The sequence below is a fragment of the Micropterus dolomieu genome, linkage group LG12, assembly GCF_021292245.1.
Source record: "Micropterus dolomieu isolate WLL.071019.BEF.003 ecotype Adirondacks linkage group LG12, ASM2129224v1, whole genome shotgun sequence".
Lineage (NCBI taxonomy): Eukaryota > Metazoa > Chordata > Actinopteri > Centrarchiformes > Centrarchidae > Micropterus > Micropterus dolomieu.
This window is the reverse complement of record NC_060161.1, coordinates 28286140-28302011: the sequence shown is the minus strand read 5'-3', so window position 1 is coordinate 28302011 and position 15872 is coordinate 28286140. Positions and strand designations below refer to the sequence as shown.

At 41.0% G+C, this 15872-nt stretch overlaps 2 protein-coding genes across 2 annotated transcripts in view; both read left to right on the top strand.

The window, feature by feature from the left end:
• The window catches only part of hdac8 (histone deacetylase 8), a 64475-nt gene extending 60878 nt beyond the window's left edge, over positions 1-3597 (top strand). The window contains exon 12 of the transcript XR_006827294.1: positions 3568-3597. The gene's annotated coding sequence lies outside the window, so the exon portion shown is untranslated. The remainder of the gene's footprint in view (positions 1-3567) is intronic.
• An 81-nt stretch (positions 3598-3678) lies between these two features.
• Positions 3679-14830, top strand: cited1 (Cbp/p300-interacting transactivator, with Glu/Asp-rich carboxy-terminal domain, 1). Its single transcript, XM_046065617.1, has 2 exons — positions 3679-3855; positions 9512-14830. Exon 2 carries the CDS (start codon positions 9531-9533, stop codon positions 10104-10106), a length of 576 nt encoding a protein of 191 aa, XP_045921573.1. The 5' UTR covers positions 3679-3855; positions 9512-9530; the 3' UTR covers positions 10107-14830.
• The last annotated feature ends 1042 nt before the right edge of the window (positions 14831-15872 follow it).

The following is a 15872-nucleotide window of genomic DNA, read 5'->3' as shown; positions in this document are numbered from 1 at the left end:
TTGTATCTGGGAAAGTCCGTGCAGTTTTTAAAGGATTCACTTTTTCACCAACCTTGGAATAAAGGTCTAGTTTGCACGTTGGCAGTTTGACCAACATGCTATAATTATTTATCAGCTAAGATGGAAATCACAAACGGTTTGTTGGATTTGCATAACGTCCCCCAACCACCCACCCAAGGGGAACAAAGCAGCGGGGGCCTCCATCTATACGTCGTCCTCATCAACATGTGAAGTGTCTGCGGTCAATGGCAGAGGGGATTTACTCACACAATATAGACAGATGCCACCTTTTATCTGCTTAACGGAAGAGAGGCCGAGCGCGTGGCACTTGACCACACCAGCGCATGTTGTTGGCGCGTAATGACGTCCTCCTTCCATAGACTATTGAGATGAATGGTGGTAAGTGGTGAATGGACTTGTTCTTTTTTTTCCAAGCTAGACTCGGGGGAGGGACAGAGGAGGGTTTTTCTGTATTATTTGGATGAATTGGTGGAGGTTCCCCAACGACACTTTGGGTGCTTTTTCTTTTTCCCCCAAACAGCCTTTGTTTGTCCCTTATGAATAAAATATGCCATATCGACCCAGAGGAGAAGAGAATCTGTTTTTCAGCAGATCTGGTGTTGCATTTGAGCCACTCCTTGTGACAATCTTTTAAACATTTAAACAGTCCGACAGGCGTATGCTGTGACCACAGACAGTCGGTGATCACCTCTGATACCTGATATTTAGCAGAAAGTATGTTTTTAATTTGCTTTTTTGCTTTTAATAATACTGAAACAGGGTGGTCTAGTGTTAAAGATGAATAAAAATAAGATTTGTTTGATTGATTGTCAAGAGGAAATTGATTTGTTGCAGAAAATAGATTCAGTTTGGAAACCTACAAGTACAAGCTACTATTTTTATCCCGTGACATGCTCCATTTTTATGTATAACATCAGATAGGAGGAAGTCGTCCCATCTGAATAACTTTTATGCTATAAGTATATATATATTGTTTATGACAGAATAAAACCTAGCCAAACCATATTGTGTAACCAATTACACCACATAAAAACACACAGTAAAATCAACCATAAACAAAGAACATTTTAATGATGCCAGTAAAACATTTTAAGTGGCTGTGATGATTTTAGAGGGACTATACTGTAATTTGATCAAAAGTCTGTGATACTAATGGATTATTGGGATGGAATATTCCTTCTGCTTGTCTGTGTGAATTTACTAATCAGCTTTTACTCTCCTGCCACTTTAAAGAAAGGTCAATATACAGTTTTATTAGATACAAAATCACCAAAGTAGTACACAAACATCACAAACCATCCATCCATCCATCGTCAACCATTTATCCTGCGTACAGGGTCGCGGGGGGCTGGAGCCAATCCCAGCTGACATCGGGCGCAAGGCAGGGTACACACTGGACAGGTCACCAGTCCATCGCAGGGAACATCACAATTATTTCTTATGTTGCAACCGCCAACCAACCTGACATGACAAATCATACATATTTACCAGTGTCTCTAATCACGAGGACATCTCCACAACAAGAACATGTAGTTAGACAAATCAAAACAGGCCACCCTCTCTCTCTCTCTCTCTCTGGTTGAGTGACACAGACAAAGACAGAGCGGTCTGAAATGGTCCATTTGATTCCTGATGGTGTTCACTTCAGAATGAGCAGCATCTGCCCTGCAGAGAGGCAGCGTCCAAACTCTGGAGGCTGGATTCACCCGGATGCGGAGCTGCAGAGACCCCTTTAATTTAACAGAACATGGCAGCAGGAAATAATCAAATTAAATGGCTGAATTCCATTTAGCTGCTTCTGTTCTGGTATTGTACATTCTCATGACTTCCTTGGACACTTTGAGCCATCGTGAACATTATTAATAACACCTGTGTTTTTCCTATAACAAGTCTTTGAATAATAACTTAGGGCAGGCTGACACCAGCCTTGTTTAGTGTGGTTGAACCGAACCCTGGAGCGTTTACCCACTTGGTGTGGTTCTTTTGGGTTGTTGTGAACTCAAGACTCGAAGTACACTAGTGCCAAACAATGGGGTCTCGAAGATGTGGTCTCGAACCGCTGTCAAGTAAACTCTGGAGTGATTCATTCGTTGGGCGAACACCTTTCCAACCAATAACTGGAAGTGTTATGTATGTGTCATTTCAGTGGTTTAAAAACATTTTCTTATTCTGTTTTGGTGAATTTGCTAACAAAATGTCAACTAGCAGGGAACAAACCTGGACTCACGATGTACCGAGGAGCCTCTTGAATAATTTGGGCTGGAGAGAACATTTTGCTGTTACTAGAGAAAGTGGATAACAACAAACATTCAGCGATAAAATGAAGCATGGATTCCAGCGATCTGTTGACAGTGTAATGTCAAAGATAAAAAAACTGCGTCAACGGTACATCAAAGCTCTATAATATGTAAGTATTTGGAGTATTTAGGTTCTTTACCCGCTGACTGTATGAATCAATCAATCATTTCAACCACATGGCTTTTGCTGAACCAGACCTTTAGGTGTAAATCCGCCCACTATGAAGTGGCAGTCCACTCGCCAGTCAGACGATAATGGATGATTCTGCAAAACCTTATGTTTTAGACATTTATGAATGCTCAATGACATTTTTAAAACTCATTTAAATCCTCAATATTATAATATGTACAGAAACTATTATATGCTTAGCCACAACCTTGTGCTGCATGTAAACCCCCCTCCCCTCTGTTCATTTGTTTCCTGTCAGCCTCTCCACAGAAAAGAAAATCTACAAAAGCCAACATGTATTACAGGTTTACCAGAGTCACAGGGAGTTCTGACTTGTTACTGTGGAGGTGTCAACTCTTACCTAGCGCTGCTTGTTATTGAGCTTTGTGTAAATGAGCAACTTTTCCAACGCCTATTTGCTCAACCTACAATAAAGTCTAAAGGGCAGCATAGGATGTGCATCAAAACACCCATTGTTTTCACTCTACAAGGCCACACAGTGTCTTGACGTGTGTCAGCTTGTCAGGGCGCGCCCAATTATGATATGTCAGATTTTCAAGTGTTAACAACCATCAGCATTTGAACTTGTTCGCTCACTCTCAGCTAAACTACAACTGTAGCCTGTAAGTATAGATAGTCTAGTGTGTGGTATGAGTGCCAATTCAATAAAAATCAAAGTGTGACCTTTGACAAGACCGAGGATGTTTCAGTAAGTAAGAAAGTAAACTTAATTTATGTGGCAAGTATAGTTGAAGCGTTTTACATAGGGAGGAAAAGGAGGAAGAATAGCAGAGATGGACAAGATTTAAAAGAATTAAGGATGGTAACGATACAAAGTGCACAAACCACAAGTAAATACAGTTATAAGGTCAAGACAAAGTAAAATAAAATGTAGGATACAGTTACTGTTGCCTGAATAATAATTTGCTCTATTTCTAATCATTATTTGATTCAGATTCATCCATCTTTTTGGCTCCGCCCACTAGTGTTTGCCCTCATCCAATAAGATCCATCCCCGATCCTTTGGAAATCCAGTTCCTGGTTTTTGGATAGCAAGTCTGACACGGACACACACGCGCGCACACACACACACACACACACACACACACAGAGGCTGGTCAGTGAGGAGGGACCGAGGCACAAAATGCTTTTTATTCAGTAACAAGCTCATTGAGGAGCTGACAACCTCTCCAGAGCCTCTGCAGTCACTCAGTCAGTGCGCGGACTTCAGCCTCTGATTCTCTAACAGTAACACCAATAACAATTTACTGGCTTTTATTTCCACAACCAACACGTTGGACTCTGCGGACTTTTTAAAATCTACTTTTTATTTTGAGTTTTCTGGGCTGTACCGGGCTTTTCTCACAGGTTGGTAAATTTCAGTCGTATCCTCTGGTTCTGGGTTTCTACGCTGTGACGGGACTTGTCAGCGTGTGTTTGTGCTGCAGATCTGCCTGGTGAAAGTTTTTTCCCCTACTCAGAAGTCTTTGCATAACATTTTAAATAAGGTCAAGCGTTTTCTGCCTCGAGCTGAAGGGTTTCGTTGTAAAAGCTTCTTTGAAATTTCCATTTTCTATTTGGTTTAAGCTTCTAAGTGTCATGGATAATCTCAATTTGTCTCCATTTACACGCGTTGTATACCCACCTGATACTATTATTATAGTAGAAATGAATGGCATTGGCAGACATTATTGAAAAAAAAATAAAATCCATTTATTTCGACCACCGGTTTTGGTTTATTTGCTTTTTTGGGATTCTTATTTTAATTCAACCTTAAAATGAATATGTGACACAATATTATTATGATTATTATTATTGGCGTTTTAAAGTACTTTCCATCCAAAAACAGCAAAGTTTTGCAAACTACAACAGACAAAAACACCCCCCCCCCCCCCCCCCCCCCCCGTAAATTGGCTTCTCATTAACCGTCTTCAGTGTGGAGTTGGAGGTAATTAAAGCAAGTGGGGAAGGCGTCACGCTGGGACAGCATATGGTGTGTGTGTGTGTGTGTGTGTTGGAAAGGGACAGAGACAGACTGACGTTTAAATTTGCTCGTCACGCTTTAATTGTGTAATTGAAACCTCTGTTGTTGGTGTTGTGTGTGTCTGTGCGCGCGCGCTACGCTGATTGACAAAGTGCAGAAACTATTCCAATGATATTTCTATAATATTGCACCTACACCTACAGTGTATACACTAGTGAGTTTATAATAGTCACCTTATTGTGAAGTTATTGGTCATTCCTTAAATACTTTGTTGACCAAACAGTCTAGTTCACGGAGTAGCTGGTAGATCAGTTTTCCTTTTTTGTGACCACTTGAAGGACTTTTAGTCATGTTTGGCTGAAAGGCTGGAGTGATGAAGATCATGTGTTTTGATAGAAAGCTCTAGAACTGCTGCTAAAGAGACCTTGTGGTGAGATTGTTTTTTCAACTACTGTTTTCAAGGTCAAGAATGAACTTTCTCCTCTATTGATTTCATATTTACAGACTTAATTAACTCATAATCTTACAGTGTTCCTTACAACAGAGCCACAACCATAACTTTCATTAGGCTATACCTACTTGGGGGATTAAATGACATGATATTAAAGGTACAAATTGCTTGTTTTGTCCAAAACGTCAAAGTATTTAATTTACAAAGATTAAAAAAAACACAACAATCCAATGTGGCATTTTTAATTCAATAATTAATTAAACAATGAGTCAATTATGAAAGTTCTTGATGATGACTGACTAATTAATTAATGGTGTCATGTTGTTTTACCTAAAATATTCCTGCATGGAGTTGCAGTGTTTTAAAAGTATTATAAACTTAATGTTTACCCAGTACTGAAACAATTAGTCAATTGATTGATTACTCAAATGTAAAAAGAGCCTAAGTGGTAACTGTATTGATTATCAGTCACTGAAGAAATAGCCGGTCCAGCCTCTCAAATGTTAACATTTGCTATTAATATTTTTAAAAGAAGTAATTTGAAGACATCACTTTGTGCTCTGACAAATCACTATTTCCTGTAGATTAGCTGATTAATCAATAAAATCCTAATCATTAGCTACAGTCTAATATCTCAGATATACACTTGGAGACTTATGGATCCCTCTTAAAACTGCAGCGCTGTTCTCTGTAAGACTAATCTGGCAGGGAGAGCAGACTTTCATTGCTCATAATTAAACAAAATGCAGACCACTCCACGGCCAAGACAGCAGCCGAGACGGCTAATGAAATCATTTACAGGGAAAGTAAGTCGTGGGCCGATTTCACAATCTCATAAACGTGGTGGAAGCACACAATGACTCAGGTCAGCTGTGAACAGGAAAAAACATTGGCGCTCCTCCAGCGGTTTCACACAGCATCCTTCCTAACTCGGCTAAGCAGTCACCCTGCTCTGCTGCCTGCGAGCACAGGAGCGAACAGTTTGGACATTTTTTGACTCCAGTCCGTCCTCATTTCTGACAAAAACAGGAGGCAAAAGCTGCAGCTTGTATGTTTGAACGTTTTTGACTTCCTCCACACATTTTCATGTCGCCTGAGAACTTGGAAATTGGAAAGGACGTTAACAACTTGTACGCTTTACACTTCATTTTGTTGGGCAACAGAAAGGGGGGGGCTAGCTTGTGTGGACAACCTTATCTGATCATTTAGCTTTTCACTGTACTCTTTTTTTAAAAGTCCGTTAGCAAGGTTTCTAAATTCAGGATATGTGGTTTAGTCATCCTGTGCATCATTGCAAAAACAAAAACAACATTTGCTCCTGGGACTTAAAATCACTCCCACATGAAAACAGTGACACATTTTTAAAGCTGTCTTCATGACATGTGAGTTCTGTGATGACTTAAAACAAAATAAATTAAACAGACTTGTGTGAAACACTTGCCAAACGTTCAAACTGTAATTTCTTAACAGAATAGCTAAAAACACGACTTGTTGTTGTGCCGTCACCCCCTCGTATCTCTGAGGATCCACCACACGTAGGGAATTTAGCAGTTCAGGTACCAAAATCATTTGAGAAATTCAAACATGTTGTTCTACAAAAAAACCTTTTGTTTCATTGAGCAAAAGTTCTGAATGTTGTCTGTTGTCTGACTATAAGCGACTTTACAAGAACTCTGACTAAATGAAATTGTCTAACATTAGCAAAATGTTGATTTATTTCATAAATCTGATTTTGTCAGTTTTTGATACTCGAACCAAAAAAAACCCACTGAGATTCAAAACCCAGCCCTAATTGACTGTTGGGAAAGGTTAATCATGCAGCGGGAGTGGTTTGACATGGATCTATGTGTGTCTTGGCATGTTTTTTAGAAGAAAGTTTCCCCGTGAGAATGGGTCACCATTGAAATTCATTGTAAGTGTAATTGAATTAAAGCTGCCTGCAGCTGCTGTCCTCCACAAAGGAACAAACTAATGCCCTTTAAACCTACCGTATTTGTTTAAATCAAGACACAACACAACATTTCTATTACAAATGAAATGTTGAATTCATTAATACTTAAGTATACTCTGGTTTTTTACTTGGTCAGGAATGACCACTAGCATGTGGTGGCTAATGTAAGCTAACACTAGCAAACTTTAAATACTGTACAGACATTAGGCTACTGAGCCATTTCACTGACTTTTCTCCACTAATGTTACACTTTGCATTTAGCATTACCTCATTATTGTCACTTAATTACAATGGCTACAGTCATTAATTTAGTCTTTTTTATATGTGGAAACGTGTTTTCAAGTTATCTTTTGGGTAAATTGGTTGCATCTTAATTAGTAGTAAGGGTGGGAAACTCTTTTCCATTAAAGCGGTATTTTGTAATATAGGCTGTGTGTTTAGTTTTTAGGAATTCATTTTAAAAAGCTGCAGTTGCGTTGTCTTCTGTGCCCGAGAAAAGAATGTGTGCAGTGTTTCATTTGTTTGTGTCTCCTGGACGCAATGTGCTGGAAAGCTGTTGTGCAGAGACGCCATGTGCAGCCGGGCCCTGACAGTAATCAGTCAATGAATAATGAACACACACACACACACACACACACAGACCTGCCACTGACAGCTGTTTGGTATCTTTGTGTGTGTGTGTGTTTGTGTGTGTGTTAACTCTATCAGGCGAGTGCAGCTGCATGCCTGTCTGTAGCAATTATGTTCTCGCTAAATAAGAGCCAGTGCTGAGAGGAGGAGGAGGGGTCAGGGGTTTGTGTGTGTGTGAGAGAGGGGGAAGGGGGGCAGAGGATCGGCACATATTACTAAGCGATTAACTTACTCAAAGGATAGCCGCATGATGTTTCTGTGTGTGTGTGTTAAGGCACACATGCTGTTTGAACTGCGCTGAACTGTGTGTAATATAAACCAGCTCGGGGACTTTAACATGAGCCTCCATAGGAGTCTTTTTGCAAGGGAGTTTGAGTCACACACACACACACACACAACACAAACTAAAAGACACACACAAACACACACACTGTGCTTCACACGCTCTTTTTTTACCTCCACACACACACACACACACACACACAGAGTAAGACATATGCTCTGTTCTGAGGGCCCATATGTGTTTATCCTGCTATGTGACCCAATCACTCTATGAGGCGTTCAAAAGCTCTGTTGTGTTATGAACTTCATTCACACACACACACACACACACAGACCTGTAAACACTCACTAACCCCGATGGTACCCACAGACCTTCTCTTCGCAGCCGTTTCACCGTTAATTTGCTGCTCAATAGGTCAAGAGGAAAGTAGACATCAAGCAACACACACACACACAATCAACACAACACACACAATCAGTCTCAAACTAGTCATGCGGCCGTCCAGACAGCAGGGTCGGCTCGTTGTGTGTTTCCCAGACAGATCTGACTTCAGTGATTTACCGGGTCACAAGAACATGAGTAAAGTCACTCTTAAGTCAACAACACCATTGTTGTTGCGGTCTGAAGCCACCGCGTGTTTGTCAGGAAACGCCCTCAAGTGACCACTTAAGTTATTTGTCATCCTTTCCTTAGCCATCAAATGTTTTACTGCAGGCCAGTAATAATGTATTTTTTTCATTCATGAAGAGCGTGTTGTTTAGAAATATTTAATAGTCTGTCAACTGCTCTCTAAAGACTTTGCTATGGAAAACTCTATTTGTTGTTGTGTTTGAACAAGAAAGTCCCTGCACCAGACAAAAAACAGAAATATTAAGTAAATATTACACTCCAGTCACTCTGTGTGAAACCCGCAGAGTCCTTTTGTATCTCCGGCATCACTGTTGCCATAATGACAGATTTCCAAACTAAGAAAGTGGAGTATAAACATGCATGCTGTGAAGATGTGCTCACAGGTGCAAATAAACAAACAAGTTAATTAAGTGATTCACACCTGTGTGCGAGTTTTGTTTTTCAGCTGGAGCTGTTCTGAAAATTGGCAGCGCTTCAAACTGACACTAAAACTCAGCAGCAGCACCGATTAAGAGGTTTAGTTTGGTACAACAGAGGGAGCTGCCTAGAAAATGTAGGCATATACATATTACAGAGAGAAAAGATCAAATCTCTAACTTTGATATTTTAGAAAGTATGCTTATTCGCTCTTTAGGTGCTGGTAGTACTGATTGAACTGTTTATCCCCGCTTAAAAGTCTTGATGCAAAGCTAAGCTAATCACCTGCTGACCCTACAGCGTCATAATTAGCACATAGACATGAGACAATGTTCTTGTCTAACTGTCCAGAAATGTTCAAATTATTCCTCTAAAGGAGATAGTTCACCATCTAAACACTCACTACTCAGAACTATAAATAACAGCACACACTGATGTTGTAAAAACACATTTCGTGTTTTTTGACGCTGATCTGCATGTCTGGATTTAGCCTCGGTTTACACTGAATCCTCTCAGATTCCCCCGGGTTCTCTCTTGCAGTGAAGTATTTATTGACATTGAGCCTACACGATGTCAGCAGTCAGCTGAGCGGGCCTCTGAATAGCTAACAAGCTGATCTTGTCCTCCTCGTGTCCCAGTTTGATGACATTGCATAACAACTCTCGTTTCTTCCTGCAGCCTCTGGGTTTTCCTGGTGATGACCTCACTGCTATTTCCTGGCAACGCCCACGCTGCGATGAAGGACCTCTCCTCCTCCTCCTCTCCACTCAGCTCCCTGCTCCACTACCAGTCCTCCAAAACTTCCATTGTGCCGTTCTCCCCGTCTGCTGGCGCCGCCTCCTCACCCGGGTCCTCGCTGTCGTCGGCTCCGCTCTCCAAACCTCAGACCTTCTGCCTCCAGACGGGGCCACATCTCATCGCCAGCATGCAGCTGCAGAAGCTCAACTCGCACTACCAGAACCTCGCAGGTGCTTCTGCCGGACACCCAGCGCCCGGCGGGGCTCAAAGGGGCTTCAGTGCCTCACCTCTGGGCACGGGGAACCAGCTTCTTGGGCCATCTGGAGGCCTCAGTGGAGGTGGGATGGGTGTTGGCATCAGCATGGGGAACCAAAGCTCCAGCGCAGGTGGAATTATCGACTTTGACCCCGTGGATGAGGAGGTCCTCATGTCACTGGTGGTGGAGCTCGGTTTGGACCGAGCCAACGAGCTGCCCGAGCTCTGGCTGGGTCAGAACGAGTTTGACTTCATGTCAGACGTGCCGGCCGGCTGTTGACGCGTGAAAAGATAAACTATGCGTTGGGAATGATTGACAAAGAAGGAGAGGACTTTCTCTCCTCGGTTGGGTTTTCTCTTTCCTCCCTTTCTTGGCTGATAAAACGAGGAAACAGAAGAGACACTGAGTGATAAAGAGAAAGAGATTAGAGGCATGCTTCTGTTTCTGTTTTGTTTTCATTCTCTCTATGTGCAGACAGATGGCTAAAAGAAAAAGACAACTTGCTTTTCATTTTGTTTTTTAATGGAGTTATGCGGAAAGAGAGCAAACTGTTTTTTGTTCCATGCAATCAGTGCGTTTTTCTGTTCTGGGATGAAACTGGTGGTTGAAACCAACCTGATGGGATTAAAAAGTCTTTTGTTTTGTCTCATCCCACTCTGATTCTCCCCCCCCTTTCATTTGAAAAAGCATGAGCAGAATATGAAACAGAAATATGGAGTCGTGGAAAGAGACTTGGTTGCTCCTCTCCTCTTTCCGCCATCACTCCATGATGCTGGCTTAATGAAAGCAAGGTGATTGACGTGAGACAGGTTGGAGACGTTTTAGCCTCTGGGCAACACAGGAGTAAAGATAACTTAGATACACTTCTTCTCTCTCAATCAATGGTGAAGGCAAATGAAAATGGGAAACATGGGAGATTTGTGAAGGATGACAAACACTAGGTTTCCCCTTTTCTTAATGGACAATATTAAACTCTGGTCTCACGGGAAAGAGACTCCTGTCTCTGGGCTTCACAAAGAAACTGATTGTCTGAGAACTGGTTATCTCAGTGTACTTTTTCTTTCTTTCTTCTTTTTGTTTGAATTAAGTTCAACCAGTAGTATTCATGGAACATGTTATTTAAGACAGTGGCTGATATCCATCAGGACTTCTGGACAAGGAGCGCTTCTGTAGCGCGTCTATAATCGGTTTTGCTTTTCATAATGAATTAGATCAAGGGGTGTGGAATCTTTCAGAGCATGGGACCTGAATGGACTAAATTGTTTCTTTCTCTGGAGCACCGCCTCATTAAAACGATCGAGGCCTTTTGGTCATGTGAGTCGCCACTACATGGACATGTTTTGTTTTCCTACAGTGTAAGAAACACTGACCCAGGAGGTCAAGTCAAACTGGTGTCAGTGATCCTGGAGAGCACTTACTCCTGCACTGAGGATACAAGGTCTTGTCAACATTTGTGGACACAACCCAAATGGCCAAACAGATAAATTCACGTGCCCTCCGCTTTTTGTTTTTCCTGTTTTACCTCATTCGATGTTTGTGTCAAAAAAGTCCGATCAGCCACAAACAGACCTTATTATCACCACACTTCCTTGTTCCTGATAAGGGAGCATTGTTTGTTTTGTCCTCATTAGGCATGGGGTGGACTGTTTGCTCACCTTGCAGGGCAGCCTTTGACCTAAACACACACTGTGGTTTGGTTTCGTGTCGCATGTCGAGATGTTGGTCTACACCAGTGCAGGCTTTAGGATGGTTGGAATCAGACCAGAGTCAACTAAACCTTTCAGACTTGATCTGTTCATAGAAGCTACTACTGTTTGCAGCTAACATAATAGCATCATTAACTATCAGCTTCCGTTCATTCTTACTGCTTTACCATTTCTTGAAGGCAGCGGCAATATAGAGAACATCTTGACAAGCTAGCGCAGCAGGGGTTGCAGCCAATTCAGTGGTCTGTCCATTGACCACTTGTTGCAACCACTATGGGCACTGAAGCTTGTGGTCCAGACTGTAAACAGACCCCTGAGTTGGCTACAACCCCCTCTCAGCTAGCGGTGTGTCGTCTGGAAGCCAAAATGCAGGTCCCGATGCTCTTGGGCTTCAGTTGAACAAGTTATTTGCTGAGCTTGTCCTATTGAGGAGAATCAAAAAGACATTGTTGTTTTTGTTGTTTTGTCTAGCTTGCTAACAATCTGCTAATGCTAATGCTAGCAAACTGGTGAAAGCCTTACAAAAAAGCACACGTAAAAATGTTTTCAGATGGTGAAAATAACGTTTATAATGATTCATCACTTTAAAAAACTACAAAACAGTACAAGCTCAAGCTCCACTTGTACTTTTTTCCTGATCTTTCTCATCGAGTGTCATCATCATGTTAATACGATGAAACATGAGGAAAACGTGAAGTATATTTCACATGTGACCCAGTTTTACATGCCTTGTTTGCATCATGCTCTATGCTCTATTGGACCTCCGTGATGTTGCCTGGAGATTTTTTGTTAATTGTCTGCTTGACAAATGATCTCATCTCTATAGTGAATGGACTATTACTATAGAGCCAACTGTACCAGGTACGGTTTGTTTCATAGTTGAAAAAAATCCCAGGGGGTTAAAGTGTCACATACCCCTCCCCCCTGCCCACCTATAGGAACTGTACTGGATCCTCCTGCTGTAGATGGATGTGGGTAGCATGGGGGCTCTGACCTATATCTGTTGTGGTAAGAAGAGATGTGGGCTTGAACCGTACCGCAGGTACAAAGGCCTTTCACCTCAACCTGGTGTGTCTGTCATCTCGGCATTGTTGGTCTCCTCTTAGACCACACACACAATAACACACCTGCATATATACATACATGCGCACAAAGACATGCGACAAACTCACCTGTATGTGCGCTCACCTCCATAGGCACACACAGGCTGAAACCAAACTATGTGCAGACAGACAAAGGCACTGAGATAAACCCACCACACACACAGACACACACACAAGCAGGAGCATGGGGATGGTATTACATCAGGGAAATGGGAGTAGCAGCCATGAAACAGGCACTTGTTACACACAGACTTTATTGGGGTTGTTGGTGTGTGTGTGTGTGTGTGTTTGAAAAGAGATAATGAGAGACTGTATGCAAGTCTGAAAATCCAATTGTGTGTGTGTGTGTGTGTGTGTGTGTGTGTGAGGGGAAACTATGAACAGCAAGTAATCCGTCCACATGAAGAAGACCACTGGCGGACACGCTGGGCCTCGTTAATTTATTTAGATATAGACAGGTCAGCTTACACAAACACATCTTCAGTTCCTCAATAGTGCACACATGCGTCCTGCAAGTCCAATTTTCCTACACACACGCTGACTAATACCAGTTTTTCATGTTGATTAGGGGTCTTGGTTACAGTGAAAGAGCCCCAATTTTCTTTTCTTTCTTTAATGAAATACGAGAAGCAGTGATTAATGAAAACCTGATGATGGGGTAATTTGACAGAATCACCCTTTTTTAAAAAGGGATTTGTCGGATATTTCCATCGTAACGACCACTTTATAGACATGGTGTGAAGCGAGATGAAATAAAGATGCTTCTCATCGCTTCCAAAGCTAGCAGACAGACATGCTGATTCGTCTCTTCCTCTTGTCTCGTTGCCTGAAGTGGGTCAAAATAACATTCTTCAGATCGAAGACAGTCTCGTGGTTGTTTCCATCTGCTCGACATTGTTTTAATGGCCTTTGTGTGTGCGTGTGTAAGTGTGTGTTGTTTTGTGGTCCGGCCTTAATCCCAGCTGATTGAATTGTTATTTTTTGCTGTGTGAAGCAGAGGGACGTCCCCACCTCTCCTTCCCCAGAGATGTTGCCCGGTTGAGATGTTTGAATCGTCTGAAGGCTTTCATTTCCTCTTCTCCTTGACGCCCGATATTGCAGATTAACCCCAGCAGAGGCCTTTTGAACTAAAATTTACCTCACAGCTATTTGGTTTCTAATCACAAAAACTACCACTTGGGTTCAGGTCATGACAGTAAACTAATTTCCTCTGATGGACAGCTTAACTTGACACTGTCTAAGCACCACACTGTTGGTTTTGCATGTTTACAAATCCCCTGAACTTAATAGCCTACAGATCATTTCCCAAAGTAGGCCTATACCATAAGTTTAAATAGACTGATTTTCTTTCTTCGGTGCATCCACAGGCTTCAGTTTGTTTTAGTACTCCATCAAAGTTATATTTCTATGCTTAATCAAAGTCATATTTTTATCCAGTACTAATACAGTGGTGAGCTGGGACTGTTAAATTGGTTAATAGAAAGAAAAATTAATCTCCAGAAAGTCTGAATTCGTCTGAATGTAACTAGCAGTCGTGAGGCAACCAGCAGCGAATCCAGGAAGTTGCTGCTCCTCTTTTCCCCAACTACGGGACCTTCTGGACTCTTGTGTGCTTTTTGGATGCTAAGGTGGGTTTTTTTTTCCTGAGTCTTCATGGTCTCTGCAGCTAATGAAGTGGATTTACAGTTTCCATGTGACAGCAGTGATTTGTTACACACTCGGCCGTTGCCTCAGGGCCTCAGGGTCATGAAAAATGTTCCAACACATCAAGGCCTGTGAAAACCCTCGACATAAGCAGTGATATATGTGTTAAAAGGTCGCTGTTACAAGGTTTCCACCCTCCACGGTAATGAAAATGTTCAGCCACTGCTCTGCGGCTAGGTCTGCTTGTGAAACTGAAGTAGACTCTGCACTGATTTATTCATTTTCTTTCATCATATTTACCTTTAAACCTGTAGATAAAAGCCTTATTTTGTTGTCGGTTTTACATGCAGTATCTTTCCTTGTTCTTTTTTTCTTTTCTAATGATGAAATGAATATTATTCAAAGATGATTTTTAAAGCACTTTTGCTCACCGGCTCTCACTTGTACATCTATATGAATATGTAAATGACTGAGATCATAATAAAACAAATGCTTGTATTTTTGTTACGGCTCTGAGTTTGGATGAAAATAAAAAGATTGAAAAACTGAACTGGAGTGAATGTTTGTCATTAAAACAGACACGGCATATATGAAGTGGCATCTAGAGATTTACAATGAACGGTCAAAAGATTTTCCATTGATAAGTGTGATAAGTTTAACCATATGAACAGATTCATATGACATTCATAGAATAGAAAACAATAGAGTTACCAGTAAAGGTAGAATTAGACAAAGACGATATGTTTATAAACAAACTAGTTTATAAACACTCTTTAGTATAGTATAGTATTATAGATTAACATGATAGCCTACATTAACTGTAGAGTCATGACTCTTGCTACAGTGCTTTTAAAACCTTTTGTAAATGTAAATTATTATGCTGATTTAGACTGATGTTTCCACATGCTGTCAACTTATTTGCACAAGGCTTCCATCTGCTGCCATGTGAGGGTAAGTACACAGGTTGACCAACCAAGGATACAACAAGAATATTGCACATCTTTTCTCTGCATTTTCTGAATGTCAGAATTCATTTTTATACTATTTTATGGCTCTGCTATTACCTTACAATTATGGAGAAGAACTATGTGATTTGGTAATAATTACAGTAAGAACATTTTTACTTTAAAAGCAGTTGTTAAATTCCGATGGACTTTCCTCTGAATAACTGCTCAATTTAAATTAACCAAGTAGATAGTAATTCATTTATTATTGAAAACTTTATTCTTTATATAATCTATGTCAAACTGTTCGCTTACCTGTAGTCAAACTTGCATTTTGAGCTGACCTGTTATCTTAGTGGTGGAATTACATACTGTAGCTATAAGACGCTATAAGAAGCTATATACATTTCTACTTAGAATTAGTGCCAAGTGACATGACAAGTTAGTTCTTTATAGGAAACTTCTTAGGAAATGTTTAGAAATTCAATCCTATTATTGGCCTTTAAAGTATTTTCAGATTTTTGGCAGTGTCATTAAAGCTGAGGATTATTCCATGTGAGAAAAAATTATGTGACAGTGGGTGTAACAACATTATTCACTTAATTTACCAGCAGTCTTTAGATCAATTAAGTTTCTTCTTTGTCAGAC